At 34.8% G+C, this 16063-nt stretch overlaps 3 protein-coding genes across 3 annotated transcripts; all 3 read right to left on the reverse strand.

Annotated features, from left to right (window-relative positions):
• Positions 1-9903: 9903 nt before the first annotated feature.
• Positions 9904-15937, reverse strand: LOC134253121 (uncharacterized). The gene is made up of 2 exons (XM_062735630.1): positions 10412-15937; positions 9904-10287 (listed from the first exon to the last, which is right to left on the reverse strand). The coding sequence occupies exon 1, from the start codon at positions 14010-14012 to the stop codon at positions 12987-12989; it is 1026 nt and encodes a 341-aa protein (XP_062591614.1). The 5' UTR covers positions 14013-15937; the 3' UTR covers positions 9904-10287; positions 10412-12986.
• LOC134253122 (uncharacterized) lies at positions 11438-12841 on the reverse strand. Its single transcript, XM_062735631.1, has one exon. It carries the CDS (start codon positions 12839-12841, stop codon positions 11438-11440), a length of 1404 nt encoding a protein of 467 aa, XP_062591615.1.
• On the reverse strand, positions 14982-15629 carry LOC134253123 (uncharacterized). Its single transcript, XM_062735633.1, has one exon. It carries the CDS (start codon positions 15627-15629, stop codon positions 14982-14984), a length of 648 nt encoding a protein of 215 aa, XP_062591617.1.
• Positions 15938-16063: the final 126 nt, after the last annotated feature.

A 16063-nucleotide genomic window follows, 5' to 3' on the forward strand; every position in this document is an offset into this window, starting at 1 on the left:
TTCCCAATTTGTGAATTTCGTGGCCCCTGGGTCAGGGGTTCTGATGTTAGAGTGGGGCTCTAATAATTATATAGGTAAAATGCATGAATTCCTTGAAAATCTTTTTCTTTGCTCTTGGGTATTATGCCAATAATTTAAGTACATATTTAATATGAAGAAAGGTGCCCCTTTCAAAATGGTTAATTTCAGAGCCCCTAGGTCAGGAGTATCAGGGGGTGGCAGGTGGGGGTTTACATAGTCTGAAAATAAATTAATGCTTTGAAATCTGCTCTTTAGTAATAATCAACCATTTATGAAGAAATAAATTTTTTTATAAAATTTCCAAAATTTTGAAATATAAGGCCCCAGGATCAGTGGTTCTTGTGGTATGGGATGCACAACTGGTTATAAAAACAAAGTGGAAATGCATTTTCTCTTTGTTACTCTGATCTACCTATGGGTATTAAGTAACCAGGTGACCGTTTCACTAAAAAATCGTAAACGTAAGATAACGTTTACGATTGCTAGAGGTGCACGTAAACGAGCATTTCACAAAACTGAGCACTTACGACTGGTGAGTTACAATCAACATATTGGAACTCTTCTGACAAAGGAGGTGTATTTGTATTTGTTTGAGAGCGAGAGAAGCGACAGAGGGAAAAAAGAAAGAGATCATTAGGAAATAAAAATATCATCAGAAAGAGATCATTAGGAAATAAAAATAAAGTTACTTCATTATTTGTCTTAGTCTTCAAAATAAAGAAAGAAAGAGAGAAAAAACAAAAATTTAATGGAAAATACATGTAGATCACTTAAGGGGGCCGTCTATAGTTTTATTGTGTGAAAACTACATTAGCGAAACTCTTCATTTTTATACCATATATAACTTACATCAACTTCAGTGTACATGCAAAGTTTGGAGGAAATCTACCGTCCAGGTATTTTTGAGGGACCGTCTCAAAATACAGGTACATTTACTATAGGATTATATAGGAAAATGCCAATTTTTAGCAATTTAAAGCAAATTATACAAATACTACAATAGACATTTTGTTCAAACTATAATATTTGATGAATAATACTATATTATACAATGTATGTAAGAAACACAAAATTCTACCGTCTTGTTACCAGAGGGGGCATCTCAAAATGCAAAAAAATAGCAAATTTTACTATTTTTATAGAGTATTACAAAATATGACGTATACAATGGATTCACATGAAAACATGATAAAAATACTGGAGATATTCTCAAATTTCTATGATTTAAATTTCAAGAGTGTATGTTAATTACTTTTTCTTTAATAATATTTTTATTACCCCTTTAAGAGCTAGAGATTATCATAACGTCAAAAACACACTGCAACGACATCAACCTACCTATCAATTGCAAAATCGGTTAAAAAATCAGTTATATCAAACTGTAATTACATTTTTATACCTATAATTTCTTAATTTTGTTTGATTTTAATAAGTAAGCGAAAAAGATTGCTTTAAAACAGTAAATACGCTTCATTTTACCGTGATGCGCGAAATATTGCGCAATGGAAACTATAGTCGGCCCCCTTAAAAGAAAAATGTAATTGCGTAGTTGTTGAATTTTTTTATAGATTTAGACTAGTAGTTAGTTTCCACTGGAAATGACAGAAATTTTGTTTAGGTCTGTTCTCAGATGCCTGCTGGGATCAGCCAGGGGCATGGTTTTCTCACTCTCAGATGCCAGCTTGGATCAGCCCAGGGCATGGTTTCTCGCTCTCAGATGCCTGCTGGGATCAGCCCCGGGCATGGTTTTCTTGCTCTCAGATGCCTTCTGGGATCAGCCCCGGGCTTGGTTTGCTGTTTCTTTGATGCCTGCTAGGATCAGTCCCGGGCATGGATATTTGTTCATTGATGCCTGCCGGGATCAGCCCCGGGCATGGTTGGGTTACTTGCACTCCTGGGATCAGCCCGGAGTGCCATCATTGTATGTTAGCCTCAGGCAGATTTTCAAGATACTATTGCAGATAAGTCAATATTAGATTCAATGTAGATTTTTTATTTTTCGCTAGTGGTAAGAGTTGTTAAAGAAGGAATGAGTAGCCCCCAAGACTCCAAATTGTTAAATATTGTAATGTCGGTGTATGTATAGAATGTTACAGTTATATTACAGCTTAATTGTTTTTATATGTAGTTGTATTGATTTTTGAGGTCGTAAAGACCCAATAAATTCTAAACTGTACTCTTTGGTTAATTGTTTATAAATTGAAATTTAATAGAATTAAATTATTATTCATAAACAATGTATTTTCTATCCAACTTTTTCCCTGTTTATTTATTGTTACTATTAAGTCTGTTATATAACATGGAATTTGCATAATTCTGTTGTGGGGTAGCATTTCTAATTATAGAATATTTGGTCAGATAGGGGAGATGATATTGACCAATGAGAATAGAGTAACCGGGGGCATTGATGCCTAGAGGGGGAGTCTGTTGTTGTTCCATTTGCATCTAGACGCTTGTGTTTGCAGCTACCCACCCTCCATCCCCATCAACGTCCCTGGTTCTCTATGGGGCTACTCGTCTATTCCTGGGGAATTCTACCCCCAAGTCTATGTTTGTTTTTTGTTCATTAGTATAATATATACGAGGGCTGTTCAAAAATTATGCAGACAGTGCTATTTTTACCTGTACAGATGTCATATAGTTATGAAATTTCACAGAAATATGTATCTTAAAGATTCCAATAAATTTTGGGCAAAATTTCTGTATTTAAAAAAAAATCCAACTAAAATTATTGGTATGTTGATATCGCTGATGGAGAGGTACGGAGCACGACAAAAAATTTGAAGCAAAAGCATGCGGAATCTAAAATTTAACTCATTAATTTTCTATAATTCGTGATATTTTTGGACAATTTTCTCAAATGCATCTTTAAACTGTTCTATTATTATGTATTTAGATTTCTGAATTGATATTTGAAGTACTACCAAAACGACTGTGAAAATGACGTCTCCTAAATTGACGGCGCACCACACTTTTGTTAAATTATGTATAATGCTCGAGATATCGCCAAAATAGAGCCAAACTATGCATGATAAAACATGAAGTAAACTAGGGTATTCATGACATTCGTCCACAAATAGAAAATTGAAATTTTAGACCGTTAGACCTCTTTAAAGAGGCTATACGGGAGGACGGGAAGAAGATTATTGACGAAAACTTTATCCGGACTGTCAAGATCCTGATTTCTGGGGAAAAAAATCAGCCCCGGGCATGGTTATTTGTTCATTGATGCCTGCCGGGATCAGCCCCGGGCATGGTTGGGTTTCTTACACTCTTGGGATCAGCCCGGAGTGCCATCATTGTATGTTAGCCTCAGGCAGGTTTTCACCTTACTATTGCAGATAAGTCAATATTAGATTCAATTTAGATTTTTTATTTTTCAAAAGTGGTAAGAGTTGTTAAAGAAGGAATGAGTAGCCCCCAAGACGCCAAATTGTTAAATATTGTAATGTGGGTGTATGTATAAAATGTTATATTATTTTAATCATATATTCCAAGCTCTCTGATTGGCTTAAACTTGGTCACATTGGTTAACTTGGTAAACTTGGTTATAAGCCGAAAACTGTCCATTATGTCAGATATTAGAAGACCGGAGGCGCATTAGCGCCGAGGAGAGTCTAATATCTGACATAATGGTCAGTTTGAGGCTTATAACTTACTTAAAACATTTCACTATACTGTCGAACACTTCCATTGTTAACTTATTGGACAGAGACAGGTAAAGTCTCATTCTGCTTGGATGATTACCTGGCACTGTTCATCAAGTTAGGCCAAAGAAAACCAGTTTTGGTTTTTCTTCTGTCTTTATTAATAGTAGGAATCATCGAGAGGTGTTTTATATCGATAGATATGAACATTAACTTTGTTTAGTCTTATTTATCCGCATTGCGACATTTTTTATATCTACTACGCATGCGTAAAAGTCACTTCTACTAAATTCTTTACAATTTATTCATTTTACAACACAACGGCCACGGATGACGACGTACATTTTAATTTTGAAAATAAGACCTTCAGAATCGGTGTTTTGACGATGTCATTTATCGATTACACCAAGATGCCTCAGTTCAAGTTTTTACTGTGAAATCCGGATATATATTCTCATGTTTCGAAATTTGCAAGAAACAGTTTCCCATTAACAGGTAATTTTTGTAAAGCAATAGAATTTGATAGATTTTACTCAAACAACTCTTTAAGCATTTTCTATGAAATTGGGAGATTATTTCTGATGTACTTTTTAAAAATGCAACACTTTCTCTTTTGTGTGCAGGTTTCGAACTCAGAAGGATTTTACTCCAGTCATTCCTTAGAACAACGACAGATACTCACTCAAACGACGCAGGACTAGGTGGACAAATGGTCATAAATCACCGGACAATATTACAGATTCCGTTGGAATTTTGTGAGATAAATTTTGTGCTAAATGCGGAAAAATGGATATTTCAATGAACAAAAAAGCCCAAGGTTGTGTGTAAGAAAACACGTTTCTCATTCATCTTTTGTGTCCATTGGATTCTATATATGTTCCGTGGATCAGTCATTGTGAAATGAATCTATTATATAGCAATGAACGGTGAATTTAGGAAATTTCTGATCGGAGCCACGGATACATCTACAATAATGAATCTGAGACATTCAATTCACTGGATTATTTGTGCCATTTTCAATAGGATTTTTTGTGAAATATTTACATTTAACGCTACTAATTTCCTTCATTGTTCATATTAAATTATTTGATTTGTCATTGCCTTTTAAGTGCTGTTTACTTATTTGCCTCGAATTGTTTAAAAGGCATATTCTGATTACCTTCAGACCTAGGATCATCAAACTTGGTCAGCAGATGCATCTTGTGACTTTAAAAAATGTCGACCAAAATATAGGTCACGATGACCTAGTTTCAGCATTTTATGGCTATATTTTATTTTGTTAGGTACTTATTGGCTTAGAATCATCAAACTTTGTGAGTTGTTGCATCTTGGGTTTTTGGAGAGTGACGACCAAAAAGTAGGTCACGGTGACCTACTTTTGACATTTTATGGCTTTATTTAAGTATCTACGGTACTTATTGGCTTAGAATCATCAAACTTTGTAAGTTGATGCATCTTGGGTTTTCGGAGAATGATGTCCAAAAAGTAGGTCACAGTGACCTACTTTCGACATTTTATGGCTATATTTTAGTATTTTTAGCTCACCTGAGCCGAAGGCTCAAGTGAGCTTTTCTGATCACATTTTGTCCGTCGTCCGTCCGTCCGTGTTTACGAGAGTGCATTTATTGGGTATTTTTCATGCTCATTTTGTACTTATTGAGGCGCATCGTTTACGATGCAGCCTCATTGCTATCACCAGGCAATTCTTTCTTATCTAAACTGCGGCGGCAAAGGACTCAACAATATTGATTCTTAACACGTTATTAAAAATAGTGCTTATGTACATTGACAAGTTGGCGATATCCGTTGTTAATTTTAAACTGCCAATAACACAAAATCTCACACATACACGTTGTTTTAACTTTGAATCAACAGAGGTTACGAAAAATGAGAAAATAAACAATTAAAACAGAGAGAAAACAACAACAAACGTGCACTGCGCGGAGTAAGATCTATTTGCATAACAACAGCTCGTACTATGAATTACTCGGTTTTGTATCGGGTTCATAATAAACCGTATACCACGCCCGATCATTTATTTTAGTCCCGTATAATTTACATGAACATTTCATGAATATAACATTTGTTATATATTGTGTCATTTATATTGGGAAAAAGTTAAAAACAAGGAAGTGATATTTATAAAAGTGCACATAATGAAAGAAACTGAAATAATTCAGATATCAAATTATATAATATTATTCAATAATCATTACTAGTAATAAATTTCTATATTGACATTCATTATTTCATCTTCCTAATAGTCAAAGAATAAAAATTAAAAAAAAGAATTAAAATACAATTAAAATCAATTATGATTCAATTTAAATATCAATGAATTATAACCGATATATCTTTTTAAAAAAATGTTTTTCCTCTCCTGATCGATTGGCTAAAATTCAGAGCCATGCCTCAAATTTTTTAACCTCAAAGAAACGTTAAATATTTTTTAAATTATTCCTGGATTATTTCATTCCCTTAACATTGATGTTGAATTTCTCCAAAAAAAAAGTTTTATACCCTCAATGCGATGCGCCTCTCAGGCCTGCAGGCCTTTGATTGGGTACTTTTTGCTTATTGGGTATACCCAATAAGCAGTGTCGCTAAATGTGCTTAAAACACCTTAATTGGGTATTTGCCGGTAAGTACCCAACAAAACTTGGACACGACGATTTGTTTAAAAAAGTGTCTAAAAAAGTTGTTTCTATGGACAGACCATGTTTTGCGTTTCGGTTTTACACTCGGAACTCTAAATTCTCGAGATTTCCGAAAATCAACTTCCGGTAGTCATGATCATAACTGCGTTTGTTTTCACGAAGAAATATATGGCGACTAAGAAACACAGGATGTCAACAAGATTGTCTCTTTGACAAGAGCAAAGGTAAGTTTATTCGATTAATATTTACAAAATGCTAGATTCTTGCTTAAGGAAAATTGATTTTAATGTAATTTAAAAGTAATTGTGCACAAAATTAAAAATAAGTATCGAAACAATGCATTCTAAGTAGCATTTGTATGTATTTTGAATTTCCTCTGCCTTTTTAACTCTCTTTAGCGCGAGAAGTATTTAGAAAATTATCGTATATTGTTAAATAATATTTGATAACTTGGTAAGTGTTAATTATTTAGTTTTATATAGTCACCACTTAGTATATTTTGACAAGGTATATTGGAAAGCAAAATGAAGATTTTAACAATCGTTTTTCCATAAATAAGCTGTAAATTATTCGGTTCATGTAGACAGTATTACAAACGTAAAAGTAGCAAATTATTTACATTCACTCAATCTACTGAAAGATAAGTGCCATGCAATTAAATCAAAATATATTTGCAGTGTTTTTAATGATTTAATTAAGATGAAAACAAATTAAATTTTGCTTCGTTTTAGATGAGCTAGTGAATGATAAGAAAAACGAAGATTAAAAAAAACTTTCATTTTCTATCATAATTATTATATATATATATATATTATTAAATTTTGCATGTTAAAATTAAACTTTTTAAATTTTAAAAGAATTACCTTTAGTTAGTATCCTGACTTTTTCACTATTAACTTTTTTTCAATATTACTTTTTATTTTTTGCCTCTATATTTAGGCTAGTAACTTTTTACTTGGGGATAGTAACTTTATTGCTGCCACCAGACTGTTGGCTATTACTTGAATTTTTTAATTGCACACCCCTGAATGCGATTTAATGGCACAAAGAGCTATTAGGTTTACATATGCGAATTTATATGATTAATGCTTGCTTGTGATTTTAGGACACTTGGATATAAATTTAAGATTCATTTCCCTCATGATATTTAATTCATATTTTTCCTAACTTATGTTAAAATAAATTGGTTTGGATTTTTTATTGAAGTTACCAATGATTGCAATAAAATTTAAAATCATAATTATGTTTAGTTAAGAATTAAACGATTTTCAATATATAACAGGTCAATTTCAGGTTTGAACATTGCAGAAAAAACAGAAGAAGATGACTCTCAGGAATCGGAAAGTTGTAAGTAATCAGTAAAAAAAAAATCAGGAACCCAGGAAAGCTATTGTTAATGTCATGCAAGTACAAAAAACCTCTTTAGTCTTCATGTTCAGTTTGATAAATTTCCTTAGTATATATTTATTGTAGTGTATCTTTTGATGCCCTTTACTTTTGCCACATTTTGTAAGTTCTATGGTCGACACAATGACCTTGTCAGCAAATACAATTTATCATTAAGTCAAATGCTGACTGGTGTTTTTCATACTAATTGTTAGTCCATTATTTGTACACTGAATTACAACGGATTTTCCATTATTTCCTGATCATGACAAGGATCACACGGCAGGTGTGACTGGTAAGCAGGGGATGCTCACTCCTCCATGGCACCTGATCCCACCCTTATGTTTCGGAGGTCCGTGCTTGCTATGCTCCTAATTTGTATTGTTTTATGAGCTTTGAGATCGAATACTATTTGTTATCTCAATATCTTTCCTTTACTGTAATTTAGTTTTCATCTTTTCAAGTTCTATCCAGCTTAGTCAATTTTAATTATAGACTTTATTCGAAGCATCATTCAGGAAGGGGAGGGGGGTCAAGTGTGTTTCTGTCCATGCCAATATAATATGAAAGTATTGCTTAAGGTTTGGGTCAATTTGAAATCCTCTTTAGTAGAACCATTGGGCTAAACACAGTAATAATGTGAAAGATTTGTCATGTAGTGTAGAGATGTTTTTTGAAGATTATGGCCCCCTATTGTACTGATAGTGTTGCATTAGAAGTCTAAATTTTCATTGAATAGGTGTAGAATCTTTTCAGAATCCCCCTTAATAATAAGAAAACTAAAAACTGTTTAATAAATATGCAGCATCTTTTTGTGTGTTGAATTATGATTTCAATATGCTAAAATAATGGCAATGGGGGTATTAGGATGAAGATGCTATTAGACATTGAAGAGAAAGAGAAAGAGTTGATAAAATTTATTATCAATATATATTTGTGAATAAGAAATATACTTTTCCTTCTTGGTTGGGTTAGATCAACATTAAGGGTGATCTTGCTGTGGCCAAGTAAAATACATTTTATACGGACTAGAAATGTCGTTATCTAATTGCAGAATGAATAAAATGGACAGAAGCAGAACTAAAGGAGATGCATGAAATGAAAAATATTTCAAAGAATGTCCGAACAAAACCACTACTCTTGGAAGACAAGACAGCAGTATTGCAATATAAAAGAGCAGGTCAATGGAGGTATCATACAGTATAGGCCATGGGAGACACTGAAGAAGAAAGCATGGAACAGAGATAAAAATAAATCATTTTGACATAATTGTGATAAGGGATTAATGCCCTACCTGTAACATTTTGGCATGTAATGACCTTTCTCTTGCTCTAAGACTACTAACAGTGAGAATTTGATTGAACATCTTGATCCCAATTTGTCGAAAAGATTTTGACATAGTGGCATTGTGCGTAAGTTTTTTTTTGTAACCTTTTGATACAAAAATTTCATTCATTGTACTTGGAACTGAGTTTAAGTTAACGATGAAAAGTTTAGGTCCTGGTGCAACACACTGTTTTATTGGCTGAAAAATTGTTTATATTCACAACTTTCCACTAATAATAATAAATCCCAAAATATGAAAAACCTTTCCGCAGCTTGTTCTTGTTGCTTGTCCACAAGAGAAAACATGAGAAATTGAATTGAGTGAAACATGTCATTTATTGACCAGATAAATGACGCAAGTGAACAAAAGCACATAAATATACATATTACATACAGTCATGTAAATTATAGCTGGGATAAGGACAAATACTGAATAGTTTCAACTTAGATATGATATATTGTGACTTATTGCTTATCCCAGCTAATGTTATATAATGATGACCAAGTTTGTGTAACAAGAAGGTGGCGTAAAAAAGAGGCCATACAGCTTGCTTAATGCTTGCATAATGCATGCTGCGCCACCCAAGGAAAGGGCTTTTCATTAATTAATTATAAACTGAATAGCATGTACCTGCGTGGTCTAACTTAACACAATCATAAAAAACCATACATGTAATCATAAAGTAATATCTAAAAGGGGTAACATATTAAAGGGTAAGGTTTGCTAATTACATGAGTAAGGCGAAGGGCATAATTCATGCTGCCTCATAAAATTTATTTAGGAACAAACTTCAGTCTCATGAGCTTATTTCTACATCATTTTTACAACCAGTCGTATGCTGTCCAAGTACCATACAGTTTTTATAAGCAGCTGTATGTTAACCTCATACACAAGTCTCATGACCCAACTTAAGGCTGAGTTACAACTTCCATATATGCAGTTTCTTTTAAGAGCAACCGTATGCTGTCCTCATGATATTAGTTCGCAACTAACAGTTTTCTTTTATGAGCAACCGTATGCTGTCCTCATGCATAATAGCTTGCAACGACGAGGGGAAATTGAAGGATAAAATGTGATCTCATAAACGAGCTAGACCTTTTCAAAGAAAACACTTGCCAAGATCCCACACCGAATTACTGTTTTATACAGGCAACTATGTGCTGGCCTCAGAAAATCCAAATCCGTTCTGTTTCATATTGAGTTGATACTTTTTGAAGTTTGTAATCTATCTGAGCAACCATTTGCTGACCTCTTAGACTTAATTTATATGTTTAAATTGCTGGACTGAATTAAATTACTTTGATAGTCGGTGGCAGTACATGTATAAGGGGAACATATTATTTGAAAATCTATCTGAGCAACCATTTGCTGACCTCATAGACTTAATTATATGTTTAAATTACTGGACTGGACTAAATTACTTTGATATTCGGTGGCAGTACATGTATAAGGGGAACATTTTGTTTGAAATTCTCATTACAAAGTTGAAATTTAGAACTTGAAAGCATTTATTCTAATGTAACGTCTACTTGCATTTGAGTGCCAACGCCCGAGTTGTTGAATTACATTTTCAGATAAACCGTTCTTAGCCGCCTCTGTAGCAGCACCAATACGGAAACTATGACCTAGGTAAAGTGATGAGTCCAAACCTATAAAATTTATGGCATGTTTCAAATGGGATGCCACAAAACTGTGCGGAACTGGTTCGCCAGATTTGAAAATGAATAAAGGACCAGATGTGTGTTTATGTTGAGTAATATATGCTTTTAGGGCATGAACTGGACAAAATTGACAGTTCAAATTATTAGCTGTCAGAGTAATTATTATTGGCTGCCTATCATTCATAGTTTTTGAATATCTGAGCGTGATCTGAACTGAATTATCATCATTGAACATTATGTCTTGTCTTTGAATTACTTTGGAGTTAAGTGTTTTGTTTCTGGGAACGAGTTCACCTAGGCGCATAAAGGCGTGAAAGGCAAGAAGGAAAACTGCCGACAGTAGAGTTCTTGAGTCTGCTTCTTGAACGGTGTGATATAAGGCAGATAATAATTTGATAAGAATGGGTTTTGTGATTGGAAGTCTAGTGTCAGCAGTTCTTGCTAGGTTTTAGGCTCCTTTGATAACTTTTCTCACAATAAAAGAGTGGGTAGGGTCATGAAGGTCAAAAATTTTATGAACGAAACTAATTGCCGAAATATGTGAAGTGATAGTGGATGGGCTTAAACCCTCAGTAAATAAATCACCAATAAAATTGCAAATTATTCCTTCTGCAAATGGGAGAGAAAATGGTAGCCTATGGGTGTCACAGAATTTCTTTAACAAGTTCCAACTTCGAAGGTATAACTGCTTAGAAGATAGAGACAGTGATGCCTGAAGTAACTGCCGACTTGATTGGCTTAGATGTAAATCAAATGTTCTGGTACTGCTGTTGGCTTGAGGTCCAACCAAGGGGCAAAGAGTTTCTTGGCTTCCTGGAATTTAAAACGGGAAAGGTAATCTGCAAGTATATTGTGTTTCCCTGGAATGTGTTTTGCTTTAAATAGTATGTTATATTTCATTGCTGCAACAACTAATCGACGTACAAGTTTCATCAATATTTTGTCTCTGCATGACTGTTTATTAATGACCTCAACAACTGCTATATTATCAGTGAAAAAGAGAATTTTTTGATTGCTAAAATGAGTCCCCCAAATTTCTACCAATAGAACGATAGGAAATAACTCTTTAACAGAAATGTGATAATCTGTATGAATATCTAGCCAAGATTGAGCAAACCATTTTGAACCATATACAGCTGCATAACCCAAGGCACCAGATGCATCTGTATATATATGTAACTTCTGTGAAGAAAACCACTCATCCTGATGAAATATAGACTTGCCATTAAAATGATCAATAAAAAGCTGCCATGCTTTAATGTCCGCACGTTCTTCAGCAGTTAATCTTATGTAATGATTTGGTTTGGACACACGACGAGTCAAATCTATTAAGCGTCTCAAAAATGCACGACCAGGTGTGACTACTTGACAGGCAAAATTGAGAACACCTATCAAGGACTGCAATTCTCTTAATTGAATTTTTTTTCTATGGACTGTCTTTGCCAACAATTGTCTCATATTAGTGAGTTTGTCTTCTGGAAGTCTACTTTGCATGAGAACCGAATCTACCTCAATTCCATAAATGGTCAAACAAGTTGTTGGTAAAACGGTTTTTGATTCTTTAAGAGGGACTCCTACTCTCGAACATAAATTTTCAAAGTTTCTAACATCAGAGAGACATTTTTGAGATAAAGCTGGTCCAATGAAGAAAAAATCGTCAATAAGATGAGACATACCAGAGGCCTGGTATTTATTTAACATAATCCATTGCAAAGCCGTGCTTAACCTCTCAAACAACTGACACGATGAACTGGCTCCCATTGGTAAACATTTATCAAAATAATATTGATTGTTCCAAAGAAAGCCTAAAAAATGATAGTCTGAAGGGTGTATTGGGATGTTTCTAAACCCATCTTCTATGTCTAGCTTAGCCATCAGTGCCCCTTTCCCAAATTTCTTGATTAGCTGTATTACATTTTCAATAGAATCATATTGCACAACCGCATTTTCTCGCGAAATGTGTTCATTTACGGAATTACCCTCTGGGAAGGATAGATCGTGTATGATTCTAAATTCTCCGGGTAGCTTCTTAGGCACGAGTCCTAGTGGCGAACAAATAAAATTATCAAACGGTTTCAGTACATGAGGACCTGAAATACGATTGAGACCCAATTCCTTATTTAACTTTTCGTTAACTACCATTGGACTTTTCCTAACAGATGAGTGATTGTTCTTAACAGAGGTCGGAAGAAATTCACTGCAGCCCAATTTAAAACCAAATTTAAATCCATCAACAAGAAAATCAAGTAAGACACTGTCATAACCTTGCAATTCCTGATAAAGAACCTCATGCCTTATTGTTGTTGGTACTGTTTGGTTTCCTAATAGACTTGTTTCGGCCCCATTTGTTACATTTATATTTGGGATGCTGTTCACTACAGAGTTGGCAGATGTGTTTATAATTACATGGTGAGGATTTACAGGTTGTACCATTGTTATAGTTGAAGCACAACGGCTCCCGCTGTTTTGTTTTTGGCTGGTTGGAGGGATACTGAGAGGAGCGAAATGAACGAGTAAGAGTACAGGCTTTGACCATATACTCGGTAATGGGAAGTTGCCAAGGTACCTTATTTGATTGTCGGAGTTTTCTGAAGTTTTCATCATAATATCTCCAGGCCCCATCCCCATTAGAACTCCCAATTTCCCTAACAGTGAAACAATATTTTAGTAGATTTGCATGCTCTTGGGGTGACTTCTCGGTGTAAATTGACATGAATATCAAAAATGCTGATGTCCACTGGTGTAGTGACATCACTGATTGTTTTGTTGACTGAGGATTTAATTGGATAGCATTATTTTCTATCTGAATTGAAATGTTTTCGTCTTTGAAATTTGGAAGTAAACATTTAAGGTCAATGAATTGATCGTTCCAGATTTTATTTTTTATGCGAACTGGGATGTTAGCACCCAGAGGTATACCATTGTCTACTGATGACGGGACAGAAAGTAGGTTGTTACTGTTTAATGTACCTGCCACCGACTCACCTGAAAACAACTGCTGTAAGGTGCTTAGCAAATTTGAACCATTTGAATCGCTAGCAGTGCTAGAAGTCTGCAGTGCAGAGGGTGCAGCCTGTGAAGTAGAGGGGATAACCTGTGGAGTGATACTGTTTGCCGAAGCAGTGCTGGAAGTCAAAGCCTGTTGCTGTTGTCGTAGGATAGCTTCTGCCAGCTGGTCGTAGTCAATTGGAGGGTTGTTGGTGCAGCTCGCTTGAGTAGATGAATTGGCATCAACTGCATTGCCCAAAGCCAAGTCCGCAGGGGGCACCTGGGCTGGTTGACTGCGCAACCTCATCCTCTTTTTTGGTGGCATATTTTCTACAATAAGTCCAAGCAGTTGTAATTGCCATAGATGATAATATAATCATGATCATAGTATAACTAATGTTAGCCACTCAGCTATAAGCACAAATTGTGCACCAACATGTTTATATTTTTCATCTTTATCAATCGTGAATGAAATTTTCATAATGCATTTGTCAGCCATTCAAAACACATTAATTATAATTGTCAGCTTGAAACAGGTCAGTTATCATGGTCATATTAAAAATTCAAGTTGCAGCTAAGAACAGGAAAATTAAAATTAAAGGCATGTGCTCATTCCACGATGGAAAATGCCCTATGAATAACAAATTTAGCTGCAACTTAACATCATAGTGACATTGACAGGCAACCATCTTTTAAATAAATAAACAGATCCTCCCGACCTTCATTGGATATCGGGAAGATTAAAAAAATAAACTGTTACCGTCACATATAAAATCATTTAAAGGCAACCCTCTTTTAATAAATAAATAAACAGATCTTCCCAACCTTCATCGGATATTGGGAAGATTAAGAAAAACAAACTGGAGCCTTTAAATACACAAGACATTGATAGGCAACCCTTTTTTATAAATAAATAAACAGATCTTCCCAACCTTCATCGGATATTGGGAAGATTAAGAAAAACAAACTGGAGCCTTCACATAAATATGATGGAATCAATTGGTAATTCCCAAATTCTGACCAATACTGACACTAACCACATAATTATAAATCAGGCGACATAATGTGCAGAAGCATGTCGAGGTTTAAATTGAAATTCTATATGCATTCAAGCAATGTCATATTCATATACTGTAAAATGTTACATAACAAATTGCAATAAATTTCCATCACATGCATCATCTATCAACATATGTGCAGAGAAGGCTAAAATAAGCTATGCCCTCTGCCCAATAGTATTCACAATAAAATCTGTGAATAAAATATAGTTCAACTTGAACATTATGTGCATGTTTTACTTATCCTTAATCTCCCGTCGTGGCCGATGGGAAGCATGGAGGACAGCACTTTTAATGCTCTGGAGGTACTTCTTCATGTACCGGTGGTCGTGGCTGCTGTCTTTTAGGTGAACCCCATCGCTGGCCAAGAATTTCATGTCTGGGTCCCAGAAGCCATGATGGTGCCAGAATAAAATGTTGTTGGTGGATTGGTGGCACTGATCGTGTAGGAGTTTATTAGTGTCTATCACTTTATAATTGTAATGGTCGCCTACTTTGGACGGATGTCTGCGTAATAACTGTCCAATTATTACAAAGGAAAAATTGTTGGTTAACAGTAAGAACTGCGCTAACGACATAATATTCCGAGCGACCTTGGTTGGTGTTGCTTGTGGATCTGTTAAATCATTCCCGCCAATTTGGATGAAGCAGATAGCGTCCTCGGTATGTATACCTTGAAAATCAAGCAATTCCTTTGAGTTGGCTAGCTCGTGTGTCTTGAGGCCACCCCTTGCTCGAAATAACACTTTAAATGTATCTTTATAAAGTCGTAAGTTATCAAAATCTGGTTCATTCTGTACTAGAACACCGAGTCTCCTGATGAAGGAATGACCAATCAGCACCACTGTGCGCGGTTTAGGTTCACCAGTACTTGCCGCCTCCATGCCGACTTAAACATTCGGACAATCAATCAAAGAGTTCAAATAATTACGCACCTTAAATGGTGTCACAGCGAATATTGCTGTTTATTAAATCGATCTCTTAGAGTCAGAATCTCTCTCAAAATTTAACCACAGCCTCGTGCTTCTGCTGATTAAAATAAAATGGGTACTCGATCCCGATCAAGCTGAACCCGATCTTAATATGAATCCGATCCCGATGTTAAACAATATAGATCAATAACAAATGCAATTTTATCTTTGTCAAACAATGTAAAAGATTGTATATAAAACATTTTATGAAACATAAAATTTTATTTGTGATTTCCAACCCAATTCATTCCATAAATATCAGAAGTATTTTTATTACAGGGAAAATATACATCGTACAGGTATCTGTAATAAACAGGATATTTAAAAATATTTTATACAAGCTTTAA

Source organism: Saccostrea cucullata, unplaced genomic scaffold, assembly GCF_032062105.1.
Source record: "Saccostrea cucullata isolate Sc308-1 unplaced genomic scaffold, CSIRO_AGI_Scuc_v1 ctg1468, whole genome shotgun sequence".
Classification (NCBI taxonomy): domain Eukaryota; kingdom Metazoa; phylum Mollusca; class Bivalvia; order Ostreida; family Ostreidae; genus Saccostrea; species Saccostrea cuccullata.

Excerpts from the sequence above, each read along its gene's own strand:
- LOC134253122 (XM_062735631.1), bottom strand. The coding sequence starts at position 12,841 with ATGGTAGTTAACGAAAAGTTAAATAAGGAATTGGGTCTCAATCGTATT.
- LOC134253121 (XM_062735630.1), bottom strand. The coding sequence starts at position 14,012 with ATGCCACCAAAAAAGAGGATGAGGTTGCGCAGTCAACCAGCCCAGGTG.
- LOC134253123 (XM_062735633.1), bottom strand. The coding sequence starts at position 15,629 with ATGGAGGCGGCAAGTACTGGTGAACCTAAACCGCGCACAGTGGTGCTG.